This window comes from Chanos chanos, chromosome 11 (genome assembly GCF_902362185.1).
Source record: "Chanos chanos chromosome 11, fChaCha1.1, whole genome shotgun sequence".
NCBI classification, from domain to species: domain Eukaryota; kingdom Metazoa; phylum Chordata; class Actinopteri; order Gonorynchiformes; family Chanidae; genus Chanos; species Chanos chanos.
This window is the reverse complement of record NC_044505.1, coordinates 24,053,992-24,075,947: the sequence shown is the minus strand read 5'-3', so window position 1 is coordinate 24,075,947 and position 21,956 is coordinate 24,053,992. Positions and strand designations below refer to the sequence as shown.

The 21,956-nt window shown below is 40.9% G+C and overlaps 2 protein-coding genes across 2 annotated transcripts in view; both read right to left on the bottom strand.

The window, feature by feature from the left end:
• Positions 1-731: 731 nt before the first annotated feature.
• asah1b (N-acylsphingosine amidohydrolase (acid ceramidase) 1b) lies at positions 732-6,199 on the bottom strand. The gene is made up of 14 exons (XM_030787999.1): positions 6,083-6,199; positions 5,714-5,760; positions 5,384-5,474; positions 4,994-5,080; positions 4,627-4,705; positions 4,440-4,514; positions 4,107-4,152; positions 3,554-3,698; positions 2,966-3,020; positions 2,648-2,729; positions 2,216-2,347; positions 1,807-1,930; positions 1,590-1,646; positions 732-1,366 (listed from the first exon to the last, which is right to left on the bottom strand). The coding sequence occupies exons 1-14, from the start codon at positions 6,155-6,157 to the stop codon at positions 1,277-1,279; spliced, it is 1,185 nt and encodes a 394-aa protein (XP_030643859.1). The 5' UTR covers positions 6,158-6,199; the 3' UTR covers positions 732-1,276.
• Positions 6,200-10,442: 4,243 nt separating this feature from the next.
• frg1 (FSHD region gene 1) overlaps positions 10,443-21,956 on the bottom strand; it is a 40,799-nt gene continuing 29,285 nt past the window's right edge. The window contains exon 9 of the mRNA XM_030788088.1: positions 10,443-10,697. Coding sequence (XP_030643948.1) covers positions 10,661-10,697 — 37 coding nt within the window. The 3' untranslated portion in view covers positions 10,443-10,660. The remainder of the gene's footprint in view (positions 10,698-21,956) is intronic.

Here is a 21,956-nt window from a genome sequence, read left to right as displayed (position 1 = left end):
AAGTCTCAGTGAAGACCTGTGAGACTCAGTACTGTCTGGTTTTGTCTGGTTTTCTGTTCGGCCTGGTCCGGTCCATTTGTTTTTTCTTTGTTTTCTGTGCCTGACTCACTCTACAGCTCCTATAGCTCCTATAGCTGCACTTCACCCTACTCCACACAGCAGAGGCTCCCAGAACCAGAACCGTGGCAGTGGGAAACACACTCACACTCATGTCTGGACTCTTTCCCTTCCCCCAGGCTGCTGTAGGTTCATCTTTAAACGCACTCTTTTAAAGTTAGTCTTTCTTTCCTTCGGTTTTACCTCTCTGAGGTATGTTTGGCCTTGTTGGGTTTCAATACTTTGGTCTTGTCCATTTATGCTTGTCCATGTCATTCTCTAAAGTTTCCTCTGAGGTTTTAAGGTAAAAAAAATAAAATAAAATAAAACGTTGATTTTTACTTTTCTCTCCCCTTCTCAAAGTTTGTCCTTGTTTTGTCATTGTGCATTATCTCCAAGCAGCAGGAAATGTCATGTGTAGGAATAATTGTACAGAAATAAAGTTGAAAATGTTTTAAAATAAGGCAACATTTGCACTGCAGATTATATTGTAAATAATTTTCATTTGGCGAGAATCTGCTGTCCAGTTTGATACTCAAATTAGCTCTGCATGTAACTGCACTACAGGAACCGAAATGATTTGGAGTTTTATTTTTTATTTTTTTAGAGTTATCGACAGTTTTAACAATTCTCACTTGATTCATTCCACAGCAGTTTAATGCTTTAAACACGAAGGGCCGTTTTTCAGATGATTAGCGAAATTTAACAAGACATGAAACAGTAAGAGCCTGCACCGTCTAAGGGTCCAAACCCAACACATGGACATATATACACAACACTTAGCTCTGTATGGTACGATACAGTCACACACAACATCAAATCACCTTCAAACGCCAACATCTGCCTAAAAACAGAATCATATCAAAACCTTTAGTATTAAAGGTCAACAGTGTTAAAAGTTAGGAAAAATGTTCCCACAACCATTCATTAAAATTCAAGCCTGTGTGGCATTTAAAAGCCCTGTCAGTCTCTGTGTGTGTTAAGCATCATTTCTTCCAAGGCCTGTCGGCCGTAAGCGGCAGTATGTGTGTGTTAAGTCAGTGATTGAGCGGGTCCATATCGATAAAGACGGTCTTAAAGCATTCCCGGTCTCAATGAACCACATCCAACCCCTCGGCCCCACTCTTCAGTGCCCGAAGGAAGATTCCGGAAACGCGGCGGTCAGGCGGGGGCCCGGGCATCACCAGGGCATGCAGGGGTTGGGGCAGTCCCGGATGTAGGACTCAAGCTTTCCTTTGGACACCTCCATTAATGTGGTGTAGGTGGTCAGCTACGGGAACAGAGAGAGGAGAGGGACAGAGTAGGTTTATGTGAAGGACACAAAAAGGGGTGTTCAACTGTAGGGGATGTGTCTTTGTTTAAATGTGGATTGGAGACATGTTTACCGTGTTGGTCCATTACTGACCACAGGCATAAAAGGTGAGCTATTTGTTCTTCTCTAGCCGATACAGCAAAACGCAAATGAAGAGAAGGAAGAGCTGACAGTGACCCACCTTGTTCAGGACCGGCTTTGTGGAGAGGATGTCGTACACTGTCTTAATGGAGATGTTCTGTGAGGAACAGAAAGATCACACTTCTGTCACTTACACAAATAAACTCCACTCTTTTCCTGTGGGACAGTTCTGACATGCTACATGGTACCATCTGAAAGCCTTCAGAGGGAAACGACAGTTTCACTGTGTCATGATGTGATGAGGTAATCAGCCTTACGTTCTGTGTGGTCTGGTTCATGCATTTCATCGCTGGGGTCCTGCGATCATCCAGGAACAGAGGTTCCTTCCAGTGGTCATAGTTCGTCTCCAACACGTACCACCTGCCCTGTTTCACGTCAATCCTAACACACACACACACGGGGTCAATCATCTCTCAACATGTACTGTACTCTGCAGTGGGGGCTTTAGTAACCATGCGTCATGATGAGTGGAAGTACAGTGAACAGAGTGATTGATTAAAGGGGTTGGTGTATGCTTTGTGGTACTGGACTGTTTGAGGGAACCACTCACTCCCTCACTCCCAAATGAGTGCACTGTGTGAATGTAATCATGTGAGAGAACCCAACACTCACTCCCAGATGAGTGCACTGTGTGAATGTAATCATGTGAGAGAACCCAACACTCACTCCCAGATGTCGAGGCTGAGGACTCTGGAGCGGGTGATGACACAGCCCTGTCCGCTCTGGTTCCCGCCCAGGATGAAGTAGGCCGGTGCCAGCAGCTTGGTCTGAGACAGCAGCTTCTTCGCCTCGTCGTAACTGCAACGTCAGAACGCTGGAGTTATTTAAACAAACAAACAAACAAACAAACAGCAGCTTGGTCTGAGACAGCAGCATCTTTGCCTCATTGCAACCGCCATGTCAGGATGGCGGATTTATTTATTTAAACAAACAAACAAAACTAGGAAGTAAGACTCAGTGCAGATGATGAACTAATTCAATGACATTGAACTGATACTGAAGATTAAAAATAATGGCTTCATCAGAAACATTCCTACATATGAGTTTATTCTCATTGTTGGTGTGAATGACAGGAATATAAGGTGAGGTGAAAATGACCTGGTGGCGTTTTCCAGGACGGAGCGGGTGAGGAAGCTCATCCACATGCCGTCTCTCTTTCCCAGGATCCATTCCACGATTCCTGACAGATTCCCGATCGGAAGATGGTCAGTGCTTCAGTTTGCTCACCCACAGTAGCATGCAGCTAAAGCTAAAGACGCTTAAGACACTCTCGTGTTTCCTTTGAGTCGCCTTTAAGTGAACAAGCCTGTTTGGTTCTACGTGGAGCTAAGATTGAAGGTACTTACCGCTACTCAGAGAAACACATTTAACTAAACGCATCTATTGGCTGAGGTTGGTTATGGGCCAGACACTCACCGATGTATCCTCCATCCAGACTGAATCGCTCGTTCATGGTGAGGGTGAACGCGTGCTTCAGACGAGAAACAAAGACCAGCTTCATAATGCTGAACCATCAAAACCAGGTCTCAGAATATCCCAGAATAAACTGCACTGTAAACCTTACATATCCCTCAAACAGTTCACCATAGGTTTAGTTGTTGAATATTTATATCATAATAGGTATATAAGTACAACCTCCCTGCTACTTTTTTTTTTTTTTTTAATCTAGTTAATTGAATTGGTGACTACGCTGTTTAGACCATAGGGGTACGATAGTTAAAGATGCACTACACACTCAGACCATTCTCACGACTGTCTATGGTGTCATAATCTCTGGCCTGTTTAAAAACCTCAGTTTTGGATGTTATTTCTGGAATAAATCTACCACTGTTTCAGTACAGAGTAACAGCAGAAGGCCAGAGCTGATACATTAGTCATACCACAGATATAACAACTTCACATAAACCAAGTAATCTGAATTACCGCCAAAGGTCAAAGGTTTAAAAAAGTAAGTAGTTCATCAGAAAAGTTCGCTCCTGACATTCAGTTTTTCTCTCATCTTACCGGCCGAATTCCGGTCAGCATGCCCACGTATCCGGCAAAGTTGGTGGACTTGAAGACGGTGTGGTTGTTCCTTACAAACTCAATATTCACCACCAGAGGTTTCAGTTTCTCAGAGATCACCCAGGACTTGTTCTTCATGTCCCAGCTATGGGGAACAGAGCGACAGGCCTCAGAACAGCAGAGAAACACACATGCGCACACACATACACACACATTCCCAAACATGCATACACATGCACACACGCGCGCGCGCACACACACACACACGCAAACACCAAGGCTCTTTAGTGATAGTTAAAATCAGTATCTGGAACTTGGGTTTTTCTTAGACAATCTGTGAAAATCATTCCAACACCAGTTTCTGTTTTAAAACATCCATGAGTTGAACTTTTGCCTGTGTGTGAACAGGAGAGTGTTTCCTTACTGAGCCCATCAGGTAATCTTATTTCCCTAACTCAGGACACTTAACCAATGATAAAACTCCGCTTCAAGATCCTTAGTCTGTCTGTAATCACATCAGTCACTTCTGTGAAGACCAGACAGATGAACTCACCCCAGGAAGAGTCCAAAGTCCAGGTTCCTTGCATGGATAAGATTTCCTGAGACAAAGATGTAATGATTGATTTTTTGAGACAGTGTTTGAAAACAAAGTGCCGTGACCTAAATGAGCTGTGTTTAAGAGAACAGGACAAAGACAGTGTAAAGCAGTAAACTGTTAACTAACCTGTAGAGTCCTCTGACTTAAATGAGCTGTGTTTAAGAGAACAGGACAAAGACAGTGTACAGCAGTAAACTGTTAACTAACCTGTAGAGTCCTCTGACTTAAATGAGTCGTGTTTAAGACAACAGGACAAAGACAGTGTACAGCAGTAAACTGTTAACTAACCTGTAGAGTCTTCTGCTACCAGTGAAGTGCAAACAGTGAAGACCTCATAGAATATGTTGAAAAGCACGACCTCCCCTGTTTGTCAACAAAAAAAAAGGGGGGGGAAAGGAGAAGTGAGACCATGATGGAGAAATGCTCTTATTCTAACACATATATTTATCTCTGATGGGAAGCTAGACTGGATTACCTAAAGGAACACCTGATGCAGTGGCTATTCCTTTGATTTCCTCGTTGAAAGGGTGCGGGAGTGTATCAACCATTAAGGGCTAAGGAACAAAAAAAAAAAAATGTAGGTAACATGATTATACTTCAGAAGAAGGCAAGATGCAAAACTTAATGACACACTGTCCCAGAGCACCGTGAGGTTATGAAATGGCCCTGTCTGGTTTCCTGAGGACACAGTATAAAGCTTGGACAGGTGAGGGAGAGTGAGAAAGGAAGACTGAGGCTGTCAGTGCTGTGGAAGAGAGAGGGCTCTGAGAGGCTGTCTGAAGAACCCTAAAGCAGAACCACAGCTCTCTACAGGAGAACTTCACACGGGTTTTATCTCTTACCAGAGCCTTATCCACCAGATCAATGAGTTTTCCACTGGGAACAAACGCGTCTGCAAGATCTTTAATGGTCTGGACCATTTCAGCCAGCTGCACAGAGACAAACACAAGAGTCTACTTAACACAGACATCAAACATAATTACAAAAGCTTAAACCTCTGTTTTTAGTAAGTGGCTTAACTCAAATTTGCACCAGCTTAGTCAACCTCTCTCTGTAGCTCCTTTTTTAAATAACAGACAGACTTAAGCATCTGCCAATTTTAGTTTTTTGAGTGAACAATACAAAGGATCTAAGGGTAAAATCTATAGTTTGGATGTGATTGACTTGATCAGTGGTTATAAAACTATTATATGTCTGGACCCTTAGCATGACAAAGCTAACACACAACTCACCTCAGTCTTTTTGTCAGTGATGAGTGCTGTCCATCTTTGGCTTGGTGGCAAATCTAGGTCAACAGTGTACCAGGTGACAGCACCTTTAAACCTAAACGAAAAATCAGACAATGCGAAGAGCTTTATTACTGACACTTGTAAAAATGATCAATACTCAAAAGGCAGTACAGTGAGTTGCTCTCAACATGAAACGAAGTTAACCCAAAGTAAGCCCGTGATTACAAAACAACACAGTGTCTTACACAACAACCGAAAGCCTCTAACTGCTGAACAAAACATTCGAGAAGGGTTTATGAAATCTCTAAAGACTGTCAAGTAATTGTTACATACGTTGGCCCTTGCGGCGGATACATGCCACTCCGACATTCTTCAGTGTACTAATGGAGAGAAAGAAGAGTACAGCAATTAATCCACTGTTAACAATGCAATGTCCCAGGTGTTAGTACACGGTCTCCACCTTCCTTAGCAACAAGCTTTGCCATAAGAAGTATGATAAACTTCGACAAAACACACATTTTTAAATACTTCATTCAATATGGCCACTGTGGCAATAAATGCTAAAACTTTGTATACTGTACAGAGAACCGTAACGTCCGATTACCATCATCCTAATTTATACATTCAGGCAAATCATTTAGCTGCGCAACAAGAGAAGAGAGGATGACAGAAACTAACTAAACTGTACTTGTGAAAACTTACCGGTGGAACATACTGCGCTGAAGCGATCGAAATAATCGCAGCTAAAACAAAATAACACAGTGGTGTGCCGGTCATCTTTGCTGTGTTTGTTCCTCACTGCGACAAGCTCAACCACTTCCAAATTACTACACCAAACACGGAAGTGCATGGAGTTTCTCGTGACTTGCTTGCGTGACGTACCATCATGTGGGGAAAAAGGGAAACGCTATAACTTACGTTGAATTACAAAAGGCAGTCGTTTTAATTGAATTAGTTTCTCAGTTTCGCTGTTTCCTTATTTTTCAGTACTTCTTTATTAAAATTGGAAACAAGTTGTTACATCTCGACTTAACACTTTTGTGCCTGTGTTTCCTAAATAATTACAGAACTGTGGCACCTATTGACCTCACCTATAGCGACGGTTATCCTGACCACAAGAGGGAGACAAAACGCACTCATTACTCAGAGTTAATACAGGAATTTAAGTGGGCTAGTGAATATACAATACCCACCATTTAAAAAGGCCAAGTTCGACTGTCATACAATCCACATTCAAGTGTTTGCAAGTCTTAAGACAGAACACAGCGGCTGTCATTGATGAGAACTCGTTAGGCAGGCAGGCAGGCAGGCAGGCAGGCAGGCAATCAGGAAGTTTTTAGCCATTGCATATTTTACGTGAATTCAAAAAGATGAACTAGTATACACCACAATCAAAATGATCAGGTACTCCTCCGTGACGCTGTCTGAGACGTTTACAATAAGTTTTAATGTTTCTTGATAGTAATCATTCTTTGTACAGCAACAAAACAATTTGTTTAGAATTATTCGATATTAAACACATAGCTGCTATAGTCAACTGCTGTGTATTTTGGCCCATAGGAGTAGTTTTTAATTTCTCGTTAACATTTGAATAAGCTATGCAACATGGCAGCGTCACTAGACAATTTTGAAATTTATACCTTGTTCTCCCTTTCTTAAACTTGACTTAATCTTGTCTTGGAGAACTCTTCGAGTCAGAACCTTGAGAAACGAGTCAATACAGGTATACTGTGTTCAGCATACACGCACGAGGATAATTGTTGGGAAGGGGAGGATGCCCCTTAATCTCAAAATAAACAGTTAGCATTTCAGAAATCCAACACATTGTTCCAGAATTATGATTTAAAATGTCATAATTACGGATTAATATCAGTTACCACATCAGACGCTGAATGTCACCTTGTCCCGAATCTTGCAGGATATCCCACGTGCTCGCTAGATGACACTAGAGATCTATGAATCTCTATGCTGCCATAGCAACCAGAACTCCTGTGTACAAAATATGCATTCATGGTACAAAGTGGGTGGGTGCAGTCAGTGTGGGCAAAGCTGCATATTTGAATCAAAGTTATATCTGTCCTTAAGTACCATCCTCCAATTCATTATTAAAACTTCTACTAAACTGCAGTAATTTAAGTATATCATATCATCAATGTATATCATCATCATCAGTGTATGCAAAATACATAATTTGCCTTAAACCCAGGTGCGAGCTATTCAACAGACCACATATAGTCGAGCGCTTGCATTTTTAGAGAAATTGTTTCAGTGCGTTACATGGCCTGTACAGTAATGCGGGGATCAGACTACTCAATATTTCTGTCTTTCGGCCACTATATGTCACATTAGGCAATCATAGTGCCATAGATTCTTGCCGTGTCTTGGCTGGGAGACTGGCAACACTACAAATATGAGCCCGACCAATTATCGTATGCTGCCTTTCAAGAACTTGCGCAAGTTCGTCGAGGAGGACAACTGTCATTCGTCCTATTGGTCAGCGTCAAGGAACAGGAGATGTCAGACTAGGCAGGAAAATACAAAACAATTCTGACATGCTAGACTTTCCGTGTCGTGTTTCGTGTTTTGTCGTGGGGCTGTTCTTAGATTATGTCACACTACAATGGGTAAAGACACCCATTCGTTGTTCCCGACGTTCGTATTCGGGCCCGACAGTGGAAGTTTGTCCGCGACAACAAAATCGTGTCAAAATCGGGCTGAAATCGTGTAGTCTGAACCCGGCGTTACAAGATCTCAAATGTGTAGAGAGCCCTGTGATTTCTTTAGTATACCCCACACAATCAGTAATGCATTTATGTTTGTAGAGCCCAGGTGGACTTCTGTACTCTGTCAGTCTTATTAAGTAGGCTCGGTGTTGTTGGACATTAGGTCTTAATTTCAAGTTACTTTCTAGATAGATAGATAGATAGATAGATAGATACTTTATTCATCCTTGTCCTTGGGGACATTCAGGTGTCCAGTAGCTCACACACTGTAGATTAGAGACAGTACACAACAAAGAGCTAACAGTACACACCAATACCTAACAACAACAGTCAATACCTAACAACAACAGTCAATACCTAACAACGACAGTCAACAAAATAGGCACAAACAGAGGCAATACGCAACAAAATAGGTAGTGTGATTGCTTAAAAGCGAAAGCAAAGGAATCCTTAAGGCATTATTACACAGAGTCCAGTGGCTAAGTTACTGCACAGAGATTAGAGACAATACACAATAAAATTAAAAATAATAAATAAAATAAAAAATAAACCCAGTAAAACCACAACAGAAATAAAGAATGCTTGGAGCGTTATTACACAGAGCCCAGTGGGTGAGGGAGCTGGGCATGAAGGGGGGTGAGAGAGAGAGAGAGAGAGAGAGGGAGGGAGGGAGGGAGAGAGAGAGAGAGAGAGAATGAGAGAGAGGGAGAAAGAGAGCCATTGGCGATTGGATATTGTCCATTGGCTAAGGTGTTATACAGCCTGATCTGCAATGGGGACAAAGGATCTCCTGACCCGTTCAGCCCTGCAGCGCAGCGAGGTGAGCCGTCCGCTGTAGCTGCCTCTCTGGCCTGACAGGATGGTGTGGAGGGGATGGTTGTTGTTGTCCAGGACGGTCTGCACCTTACTCCGTGTGCATCTCTCCACCACAGTCTCCAGTGAGTCCAGCCTCCTGCCAAGCACTGAGCCAGCCTTTTTCACCAGCTGGTCCAGTCGCCTCGTGTCCTTGTTTTTCATGCTGCCTCCCCAGCAGACCATAAAATAGGACACTTGCCACCACCGACTGGTAAAACATGCGCAGCATTTCACTGCAGACATCAAATGTAAGCGTAAAATTAAATCGCAATTTTTAAGTCATAGTTTTGAGATGTTAACTCGCAACTTCGGATTACTTACTAGTTATTGTGAGAGATTAAATCAAGCAGGTCCATAAAGTCGTCATTTACTAACTCATATTACGATATTTGGCGATATTCCATCTGAATATTTAAAATGACCTTTTAATAATTATTGATTCTGAAACATGAAATCAGCATTTTAACACACCACATCGTAACTGCGGTTTACTACGTCTGTCAAAAAGTGACTTATTTTTGTGACGGACATCATATTGTAGTGAATAGTATCGTATAGTTTTGATGTATGTTTAGATGCAACTCTCCTGTAGTGTATTGTGGGTCATGTGTCCGCGCTGGAGTTCGAAAGCGCTCTAAATAACGCACAAAGTCAGCACACATCCACACAGAGTGAAACGTCATCTCCACTCTCAGTGCACACAGAAGAATCTGTCCTGATATAATTTGTATTGTCCTCATCCACGGTCGAGGATGGAAACGGATATTCAGATATGTCGAATGGATATTCAGATATGTTTGTGTGTTCATTCTCATTGCATTTTCCCTAACAGAGTCATAGAGATGGAGCTACCCTTGTGGTGAAGTGTGTCTGTCAAGATGGCATACCTAAATGACTAAATAACTAAAAAGCTCAGTGCAGTCTGTGTAGTTATATGGTTATACTGTAACTCTCTCCTTCTCACTGTGTATTAATCATTTGTTAGTAAACTATATTCACCAATTACTGTTGCTGTTTTAATGTAGATGCTAAACGCGAAAAAAAGGCCACATAAACCGATTTTGGAAACAATTAGGATACGCAAGTATTATGGTAAAATGATTACAGAAACAGAGAGAGAAATAAACAGAGGACGAAATCAGAAACAGCTCTGTGTGATTTTGGAACATGTTTAAGTTTAAGTTTATTTCCTTTATTAATCCAACAAACAGGGAAATTCAACCTCTGCATTCTGACCCATCCAAAGCAGTGAACACACAACACACACCCGGAGCAGTGGGCACATGAGCATACACACACACACACACACACACACACACACACACACACTAGGAGGCAGTGAACACACACCCGGAGCAGTGGGCACATGAGCATACACACACACACACACACACACGCACACACTAGGAGGCAGTGAACACACACCCGGAGCAGTGGGCACATGAGCATGCACACACACACACACACACACACACACACACACACACACACACACACAACACTAGGAGGCAGTGAACACACACCCGGAGCAGTGGGCAACCTACACAAATTACAAAAGAAACAGTAAGAAAGAATAAACAAATCCCCAACAGTTTGTATTAACGAACAGAAAAAGTTTAATACAAACACGAATCTATAAAAGGACACGCTTTCAGAATTACAACTGCATCCGAAATTCCCATCCTGACGAAATGAAAACTCGTCACTTGCAATATCTGTCAGCCTTCATTTTCGATCTCCTGTAAGAAACAGAAACAACAAGGAAAAACATACAAATGTCAGACTATATCAGAAACAGTTTAGTGTATAAACTCATCCAGCATATGACTTTGAAATGATCATTGTACTCGTTTAAAACACGTTCAGCCTGTTCTTTTGAAATGTTCGGTACACTCGTTAAAAACACGTTTCGGTAAGAGCTGACAAAAAGCCCAAGAGGAAGGCTGATCAGTGCCTGAAATAAAGCTCTCGTTCCTGTGTCGGAAATGGATTCATGATCCAGTTTCATTCTAATGATTCAGATCTTGCTCTGACAAACCAAATTTCAGTGGTTCATTTCTATGTTTGCAAAGCATGTTTGACCTGGAGCTTTTCCGATTCACAAAGGGAATTTTCTGAATGGATTTTAACAAGGCAACATCTCAGAGCTCACCCCATTGCTCTTTAATATTCCATTAACGAACAGTTAAATCACTCCTTTGGAACAGGACACAGTCACATAACCACCCTCGCTGAACCGAAGACAACTAAGTTAATCTGAGAGAAGTCTCGCTCTGAATGAAAACCTTGGTGCAAACCTCTCAAAGTCTTTTTAATTGTGTGCATATTAGAGAGCACTATCACTGAAATAACGTTAAAGCAGGTGATTACAGATGATTACTGATTAGTGACTCAAGTATTTAAAAGAATGTTGTCCTGAAAACACACCGCTTAACTGTAAACCATGTTGATCTATAAAAATATTAGGACATGATATTCAGTGTTCAAAGCTCTACAACAACACAAGGTCTTGTGATGTCAGTGTTCTTAGTTCCATAGCAACACTTGGCATTGTGATCTCAGTGTTATTAGTTGTATAGAAACACTACTCTTTCAGATGTCACTATTCTAAATTCTAAAGGAATATTAGGTATTGTGATGCCACTGTTCTTAGTTCTAGAGGAACACTAGGTATTGTGATGTCAGTGTTCTTAGTTCTATAGGAGTGCTAGGTATTGTGATGTCAGTGTTCTTAGTTCTAGAGGAAAGCTAGGTACTGTGATGTCAGTGTTCTTAGTTCTATAGGAGTGCTTGATACTGTGATGTCAGTGTTCTTGATTCAACAGGAATATTAGGTATTGTGATGTCAGTGTTCCAAACTCTATGGCAACACAAAGTCTTGTGATGTAACTGTTCTTAATTCAATAGAATTAGTAGGTATTGTGATGTCAGTGTTCTTATTTCCATAGCAACACTTGGCATTGTGATCTCAGTGTTCTTAGTTGTATAGAAACACTACTCTTTCAGATGTCACTATTCTAAATTCTAAAGGAATACTAGGTATTGTGATGCCACTGTTCTTAGTTCTACAGGAATACTAGGTATTGTGATGCCACTGTTCTTAGTTCTACAGGAATACTAGGTATTGTGATATCAGTGTTCAAAATTCTATGGCAGCACAAGGTCTTGTGATGTCATTGTTCTTGGTTTTAAAGGAATGTTAGGTACTGTGATGTCAGTGTTCTTAATTCAAGAGGAACAGTGGGTAATGTGATTTCAGTATTCATTATTCTAACGGAATGCTAGGTATTGTGATGTCAGTGTTCCAAACCCTATGGCAACAAAAGGTGTTGTGATGTCAGTCTTCATAGTTCTATAGGAATGCTAGGTAGTATGAAGTCAGTGTCCTTAGTTCTATAAGAATGCTAGGTATTGTGATGCCAGTGTTCTAAATTCTAAAGGAATGCGAGGTATTGTGATGTCAGCGTTCTCATTTCTGTAGGAACACTGGGTCTTGTGATGTCAGTCCTCTTGATTCTATAGGAATGCTGCCTATTGTTGATGTCAGTGTTCTAAACTCCATGCCAACACAAGGTCTTGTGATGTCAGTGTTCCAAACTCTATGGCAACACAAGGTCTTGTGATGTCAGTGTTCTTAATTCTAATGGAATGGCAGGGATTGTGATGTCAAAGTTCTTGATTCTGTAGGAATGCTAGCTATTGTGATGTCAGTGTTCTTAGGTCCATAGCAACGCTAGGTATTGTGATGTCAGTGTTCTTAAATCTATAGGAATGCTACCTATTGTGATGTCAGTGTTCTAAACTCTATGGCAACACAAGGTCTTGTGATGTCAGTGTTCTTAGTCCTATAGGAATGCTAGGTATTGTGATGTCAGTACTCTCAATTCTAAAGGAATGCAAGGTATTGTGATGTTAGCGTTCTTAGATCTGTAGGAACACCAGGTATTGTGATGTCAGTGCTTTTGATTCTACAGAAATGCTAGCTATTGTGACGTCAGTGTTCCAAACTCTATGGTAAAACAAGCTCTTGTGATGTCAGTGTTCTTAGTCCTATAGGAATGCTAGGTATTGTGATGTCAGTGCTCGCAATTCTAAAGGAATGCGAGGTATTGTGATGTCAGTGTTCTTAGATCTGTAGGAACACTAGATATTGTGATGTCAGTCCTCTGGATTCTATAGGAAAGCTAGCTATTGTGATTTCAGTGTTCCAAACTCTATGGCAACACAAGGTCTTTTAATGTCAGTGCTCTCAATTTTAAAGGAATGCGAGGTATTGTGATGTCAGTGTTCTTAGATCTGTAGGAACACTAGGTATTGTGATGTCATTGCTTTTGATTCTACAGGAATGCTAGCTATTGCGATGTCAGTGTTCCAAACTCTATGGCAACACAAAGTCTTAAGATGTCAGTGTTCTTAATCCTGTAGGAATGCTAGGTATTGTGATGTCAGTGCTCTCAATTCTAAAGGAATGCGAGGTATTGTGATGTCAGTGCTCTCAATTCTAAAAGAATGCGAGGTATTGTGATGTCAGTGTTCTTAGATCTGTAGGAGCACTAGATATTGTGATGTCAGTGTTCTTAGTCCTATAGGAATGGTAGGTATTGTGATGTCAGTCCTCTTGATTCTACAGGAATGCTAGCTATTGTGATGTCAGTGTTCCAAACTCTATGGCAACACAAGCTCTTGTAATGCCAGTGTTCGTAGTCCTATAGGAATGCTAGGTATTTTGATGTCAGTGCTCTCAATTCCAAAGGAATTCTAGGTATTGTGATGTCAGTGTTCCAAACTCTATGGCAACACAAGCTGTTGTGATGCCCGTGTTCGTAGTCCTATAGGAATGCTAGGTATTGTGATGTCAGTGCTCTCAATTCCAAAGGAATTCTAGCTATTGTGATGTCAGTGTTCTAAACTCTATGGCAACACAAGCTGTTTTGATGTGAGTGTTCTTAGTCCTATAGGAATGCTAGGTATTGTGATGTCAGTGCTCTCAATTCTAAAGGAATGCTAGCTATTGTGATGCCAGTGTTCCAAACTCTATGGCAACACAAGGTCTTGTGATGTCAGTGTTCTTAGATCTGTAGGAACACTAGGTATTGTGATGTCAGTCCTCTGGATTCTATAGGAAAGCTAGCTATTGTGATTTCAGTGTTCCAAACTCTATGGCAACACAAGGTCTTGTGATGTCAGTGTTCTTAGTCCTATAGGAATGCTAGGTATTGTGATGTCAGTGCTCGCAATTCTAAAGGAATGCGAGGTATTGTGATGTCAGTGTTCTTAGATCTGTAGGAACACTAGGTATTGTGATGTCAGTGCTTTTGATTCTACAGGAATACTAGCTATTGTGACATCAGTGTTCCAAACTCTATGGCAACACAAGGTCATGTGATGTCAGTGTCCTTAGTCTTATAGGAATGCTAGGTATTGAGATGTCAGTGCTCGCAATTCTAAAGGAATGCGAGGTATTGTGATGTCAGTGTTCTTAGATCTGTAGGAACACTAGGTATTGTGATGTCATTGCTTTTGATTCTACAGGAATGCTAGCTATTGCGATGTCAGTGTTCCAAACTCTATGGCAACACAAAGTCTTAAGATGTCAGTGCTCTCAATTTTAAAGGAATGCTAGGTATTGTGATGTCAGTGCTCTCAATTCTAAAGGAATGCGAGGTATTGTGATGTCAGTGTTCTTAGATCTGTAGGAGCACTAGATATTGTGATGTCAGTGTTCTTAGTCCTATAGGAATGGTAGGTATTGTGATGTCAGTCCTCTTGATTCTACAGGAATGCTAGCTATTGTGATGTCAGTGTTCCAAACTCTATGGCAACACAAGGTCTTGTGATGTCAGTGTTCTTAGTCCTATAGGAATGCTAGGTATTGTGATGTCAGTGCTCTCAATTCTAAAGGAATGCAAGGTATTGTGATGTCAGTGTTCTTAGATCTGTAGGAACATTAGGTATTGTGATGACAGTGCTTTTGATTCTACAGGAATGCTAGCTTTTGTGACGTCAGTGTTCCAAACACTATAGTAACACAAGCTCTTGTGATGTCAGTGTTTTTAGTCCTATAGAAATCCTAGCTTTTGTGATGTCAGTGTTCTGAATTCTAAAGGAATGCGAGGTATTGTGATGTCAGTGTTCCAAACTCTATGGCAACACAAGGTCTTGTGATGTCAGTGTTCTTAGTCCTATAGGAATGCTAGGTATTGTGATGTCAGTGCTCTCAATTCTAAAGGAATGCGAGGTATTGTGATGTCAGTGTTCTTAGATCTGTAGGAACTCTAGGTATTGTGATGTCAGTGCTTTTGATTCTACAGGAATGCTAACTATTGTGATGTCAGTGTTCCAAACTCTGGCAACACAAGGTCTTGTGATGTCAGTGTTCTTAGTCCTAAAGGAATGCTAGGTATTGTGATGTCAGTGCTCTCAATTCTAAAGGAATTCTAGCTATTGTGATGTCAGTGTTCTAAACTCTATGGCAACACAAGCTGTTGTGATGCCCGAGTTCGTAGTCCTATAGGAATGCTAGGTATTGTGATGTCAGTGCTCTCAATTCCAAAGGAATTCTAGCTATTGTGATGTCAGTGTTCTAAACTCTATGGCAACACAAGCTGTTTTGATGTGAGTGTTCTTAGTCCTATAGGAATGCTAGGTATTGTGATGTCAGTGCTCTCAATTCTAAAGGAATGCTAGCTATTGTGATGCCAGTGTTCCAAACTCTATGGCAACACAAGGTCTTGTGATGTCAGTGTTCTTAGATCTGTAGGAACACTAGGTATTGTGATGTCAGTCCTCTGGATTCTATAGGAAAGCTAGCTATTGTGATTTCAGTGTTCCAAACTCTATGGCAACACAAGGTCTTGTGATGTCAGTGTTCTTAGTCCTATAGGAATGCTAGGTATTGAGATGTCAGTGCTCGCAATTCTAAAGGAATGCGAGGTATTGTGATGTCAGTGTTCTTAGATCTGTAGGAACACTAGGTATTGTGATGTCAGTGCTTTTGATTCTACAGGAATACTAGCTATTGTGACATCAGTGTTCCAAACTCTATGGCAACACAAGGTCATGTGATGTCAGTGTCCTTAGTCTTATAGGAATGCTAGGTATTGAGATGTCAGTGCTCGCAATTCTAAAGGAATGCGAGGTATTGTGATGTCAGTGTTCTTAGATCTGTAGGAACACTAGGTATTGTGATGTCAGTCCTCTGGATTCTATAGGAAAGCTAGCTATTGTGATTTCAGTGTTCCAAACTCTATGGCAACACAAACTCTTGTGATGTCAGTGCTCTCAATTTTAAAGGAATGCTAGGTATTGTGATGTCAGTGCTCTCAATTCTAAAGGAATGCGAGGTATTGTGATGTCAGTGTTCTTAGATCTGTAGGAGCACTAGATATTGTGATGTCAGTGTTCTTAGTCCTATAGGAATGGTAGGTATTGTGATGTCAGTCCTCTTGATTCTACAGGAATGCTAGCTATTGTGATGTCAGTGTTCCAAACTCTATGGCAACACAAGGTCTTGTGATGTCAGTGTTCTTAGTCCTATAGGAATGCTAGGTATTGTGATGTCAGTGCTCTCAATTCTAAAGGAATGCAAGGTATTGTGATGTCAGTGTTCTTAGATCTGTAGGAACATTAGGTATTGTGATGACAGTGCTTTTGATTCTACAGGAATGCTAGCTTTTGTGACGTCAGTGTTCCAAACACTATAGTAACACAAGCTCTTGTGATGTCAGTGTTTTTAGTCCTATAGAAATCCTAGCTTTTGTGATGTCAGTGTTCTGAATTCTAAAGGAATGCGAGGTATTGTGATGTCAGTGTTCCAAACTCTATGGCAACACAAGGTCTTGTGATGTCAGTGTTCTTAGTCCTATAGGAATGCTAGGTATTGTGATGTCAGTGCTCTCAATTCTAAAGGAATGCGAGGTATTGTGATGTCAGTGTTCTTAGATCTGTAGGAACTCTAGGTATTGTGATGTCAGTGCTTTTGATTCTACAGGAATGCTAGCTATTGTGATGTCAGTGTTCCAAACTCTGGCAACACAAGGTCTTGTGATGTCAGTGTTCTTAGTCCTAAAGGAATGCTAGGTATTGTGATGTCAGTGCTCTCAATTCTAAAGGAATGCAAGGTATTGTGATGTCAGTGTTCTTAGATCTGTAGGAACACTAGGTATTGTGATGTCAGTGCTCTCAATTCTAAAGGAATGCTAGCTATTGTGATGCCAGTGTTCCAAACTCTATGGGAACACAAGGTCTTGTGATGTCAGTGTTCTTAGTTCTATAGGAATGCTAGGTATTGTGATGTCAGTGTTCCAAAGTTTATGGCAACACAAGCTCTTGTGATGTGAGTGTTCTTAGTCCTATAGGAATGCTAGGTATTGTGATGTCAGTGCTCTCAATTCTAAAGGAATGCTAGGTATTGTGATGTCAGTGTTCTTAGATCTGTAGGAACACTAGATATTGTGATGTCAGTCCTCTTGATTCTACAGGAATGCTAGCTATTGTGATGTCAGTGTACTAAACTCTATGGCAACACAAGCTCTTGTGATGTCAGTGTTCTTAGTCCTATAGTAATGCTAGGTATTGTGATGTCAGTGTTCCAAACTCTATGGCAACACAAGCTGTTGTGATGTCAGTGTTCTTAGTCCTATAGGAATGCTAGGTATTGTGATGTCAGTGCTCTCAATTCTAAATGAATGCGAGGTATTGTGATGTCAGTGTTCTTAGATCTGTAGGAACACGAGGTATTGTGATGTCAGTGCTTTTGATTCTACAGGAATGCTAGCTATTGTGACATCAGTGTTCCAAACTCTATGGCAACACAAGGTCATGTGATGTCAGTGTCCTTAGTCTTATAGGAATGCTAGGTATTGAGATGTCAGTGCTCGCAATTCTAAAGGAATGCGAGGTATTGTGATGTCAGTGTTCTTAGATCTGTAGGAACACTAGGTATTGTGATGTCAGTCCTCTGGATTCTATAGGAAAGCTAGCTATTGTGATTTCAGTGTTCCAAACTCTATGGCAACACAAGGTCTTTTGATGTCAGTGCTCTCAATTTTAAAGGAATGCTAGGTATTGTGATGTCAGTGTTCCAAACTCTATGGCAACACAAGGTCTTGTGATGTCAGTGTTCTTAGTCCTATAGGAATGCTAGGTATTGTGATGTCAGTGCTCTCAATTCTAAAGGAATGCAAGGTATTGTGATGTCAGTGTTCTTAGATCTGTAGGAACACTAGGTATTGTGATGACAGTGCTTTTGATTCTACAGGAATGCTAGCTTTTGTGACGTCAGTGTTCCAAACACTATAGTAACACAAGCTCTTGTGATGTCAGTGTTTTTAGTCCTATAGAAATCCTAGCTTTTGTGATGTCAGTGTTCTGAATTCTAAAGGAATGCGAGGTATTGTGATGTCAGTGTTCCAAACTCTATGGCAACACAAGGTCTTGTGATGTCAGTGTTCTTAGTTCTATAGGAATGCTAGGTATTGTGATGTCAGTGCTCGCAATTCTAAAGGAATGCAAGGTATTGTGATGTCAGTGTTCTTAGATCTGTAGGAACACTAAGTATTGTGATGTCAGTGCTCTCAATTCTAAAGGAATGCTAGCTATTGTGATGCCAGTGTTCCAAACTCTATGGCAACACAAGGTCTTGTGATGTCAGTGTTCTTATTTCTATAGGAATGCTAGGTATTGTGATGTCAGTGTTCCAAAGTCTATGGCAACACAAGCTCTTGTGATGTGAGTGTTCTTAGTCCTATAGGAATGCTAGGTATTGTGATGTCAGTGCTCTTAGATCTGTAGGAATGCGAGGTATTGTGATGTCAGTGTTCTTAGATCTGTAGGAACACTAGATATTGTGATGTCAGTCCTCTTGATTCTACAGGAATGCTAGCTATTGTGATGTCAGTGTTCTAAACTCTATGGCAACACAAGCTCTTGTGATGTCAGTGTTCTTAGTCCTATAGTAATGCTAGGTATTGTGATGTCAGTGTTCCAAACTCTATGGCAACACAAGCTCTTGTGATGTCAGTGTTCTTAGTCCTATAGGAATGCTAGGTATTGTGATGTCAGTGCTCTCAATTCTAAATGAATGCGAGGTATTGTGATGTCAGTGTTCCTAGATCTGTAGGAACACGAGGTATTGTGATGTCAGTGCTTTTGATTCTACAGGAATGCTAGCTATTATGACATCAGTGTTCCAAACTCTATGGCAACACAAGGTCATGTGATGTCAGTGTCCTTAGTCTTATAGGAATGCTAGGTATTGAGATGTCAGTGCTCGCAATTCTAAAGGAATGCGAGGTATTGTGATGTCAGTGTTCTTAGATCTGTAGGAACACTAGGTATTGTGATGTCAGTCCTCTGGATTCTATAGGAAAGCTAGCTATTGTGATTTCAGTGTTCCAAACTCTATGGCAACACAAGGTCTTTTGATGTCAGTGCTCTCAATTTTAAAGGAATGCTAGGTATTGTGATGTCAGTGCTCTCAATTCTAAAAGAATGCGAGGTATTGTGATGTCAGTGTTCTTAGATCTGTAGGAGCACTAAATATTGTGATGTCAGTGTTCTTAGTCCTATAGGAATGGTAGGTATTGTGATGTCAGTCCTCTTGATTCTACAGGAATGCTAGCTATTGTGATGTCAGTGTTCCAAACTCTATGGCAACACAAGGTCTTGTGATGTCAGTGTTCTTAGTCCTATAGGAATGCTAGGTATTGTGATGTCAGTGCTCTCAATTCTAAAGGAATGCAAGGTATTGTGATGTCAGTGTTCTTAGATCTGTAGGAACACTAGGTATTGTGATGACAGTGCTTTTGATTCTACAGGAATGCTAGCTTTTGTGACGTCAGTGTTCCAAACACTATAGTAACACAAGCTCTCGTGATGTCAGTGTTTTTAGTCCTATAGAAATCCTAGCTTTTGTGATGTCAGTGTTCTGAATTCTAAAGGAATGCGAGGTATTGTGATGTCAGTGTTCCAAACTCTATGGCAACACAAGGTCTTGTGATGTCAGTGTTCTTAGTCCTATAGGAATGCTAGGTATTGTGATGTCAGTGCTCTCAATTCTAAAGGAATGCGAGGTATTGTGATGTCAGTGTTCTTAGATCTGTAGGAACTCTAGGTATTGTGATGTCAGTGCTTTTGATTCTACAGGAATGCTAGCTATTGTGATGTCAGTGTTCCAAACTCTGGCAACACAAGGTCTTGTGATGTCAGTGTTCTTAGTCCTAAAGGAATGCTACGTATTGTGATGTCAGTGCTCTCAATTCTAAAGGAATGCAAGGTATTGTGATGTCAGTGTTCTTAGATCTGTAGGAACACTAGGTATTGTGATGTCAGTGCTCGCAATTCTAAAGGAATGCTAGCTATTGTGATGCCAGTGTTCCAAACTCTATGGGAACACAAGGTCTTGTGATGTCAGTGCTTTTGATTCTACAGGAATGCTAGCTATTGTGATGTCAGTGTTCCAAACTCTGGCAACACAAGGTCTTGTGATGTCAGTGTTCTTAGTCCTAAAGGAATGCTACGTATTGTGATGTCAGTGCTCTCAATTCTAAAGGAATGCAAGGTATTGTGATGTCAGTGTTCTTAGATCTGTAGGAACACTAGGTATTGTGATGTCAGTGCTCGCAATTCTAAAGGAATGCTAGCTATTGTGATGCCAGTGTTCCAAACTCTATGGGAACACAAGGTCTTGTGATGTCAGTGTTCTTAGTTCTATAGGAATGCTAGGTATTGTGATGTCAGTGTTCCAAACTCTATGGCAACACAAGCTCTTGTGATGAGAGTGTTCTTAGTCCTATAGGAATGCTAGGTATTGTGATGTCAGTGCTCTCAATTCTAAAGGAATGCTAGGTATTGTGATGTCAGTGTTCTTAGATCTGTAGGAACACTAGATATTGTGATGTCAGTCCTCTTGATTCTACAGGAATGCTAGCTATTGTGATGTCAGTGTTCTAAACTCTATGGCAACACAAGCTCTTGTGATGTCAGTGTTCTTAGTCCTATAGTAATGCTAGGTATTGTGATGTCAGTGTTCCAAACTCTATGGCAACACAAGCTGTTGTGATGTCAGTGTTCTTAGTCTTATAGGAATGCTAGGTATTGTGATGTCAGTGCTCTCAATTCTAAATGAATGCGAGGTATTGTGATGTCAGTGTTCTTAGATCTGTAGGAACACGAGGTATTGTGATGTCAGTGCTTTTGATTCTACAGGAATGCTAGCTATTGTGACATCAGTGTTCCAAACTCTATGGCAACACAAGGTCATGTGATGTCAGTGTCCTTAGTCTTATAGGAATGCTAGGTATTGAGATGTCAGTGCTCGCAATTCTAAAGGAATGCGAGGTATTGTGATGTCAGTGTTCTTAGATCTGTAGGAACACTAGGTATTGTGATGTCAGTCCTCTGGATTCTATAGGAAAGCTAGCTATTGTGATTTCAGTGTTCCAAACTCTATGGCAACACAAGGTCTTTTGATGTCAGTGCTCTCAGTTTTAAAGGAATGCTAGGTATTGTGATGTCAGTGTTCCAAACTCTATGGCAACACAAGGTCTTGTGATGTCAGTGTTCTTAGTCCTATAGGAATGCTAGGTATTGTGATGTCAGTGCTCTCAATTCTAAAGGAATGCAAGGTATTGTGATGTCAGTGTTCTTAGATCTGTAGGAACACTAGGTATTGAGATGACAGTGCTTTTGATTCTACAGGAATGCTAGCTTTTGTGACGTCAGTGTTCCAAACACTATAGTAACACAAGCTCTTGTGATGTCAGTGTTTTTAGTCCTATAGAAATCCTAGCTTTTGTGATGTCAGTGTTCTGAATTCTAAAGGAATGCGAGGTATTGTGATGTCAGTGTTCCAAACTCTATGGCAACACAAGCTCTTGTGATGTGAGTGTTCTTAGTCCTATAGGAATGCTAGGTATTGTGATGTCAGTGCTCTTAGATCTGTAGGAATGCGAGGTATTGTGATGTCAGTGTTCTTAGATCTGTAGGAACACTAGATA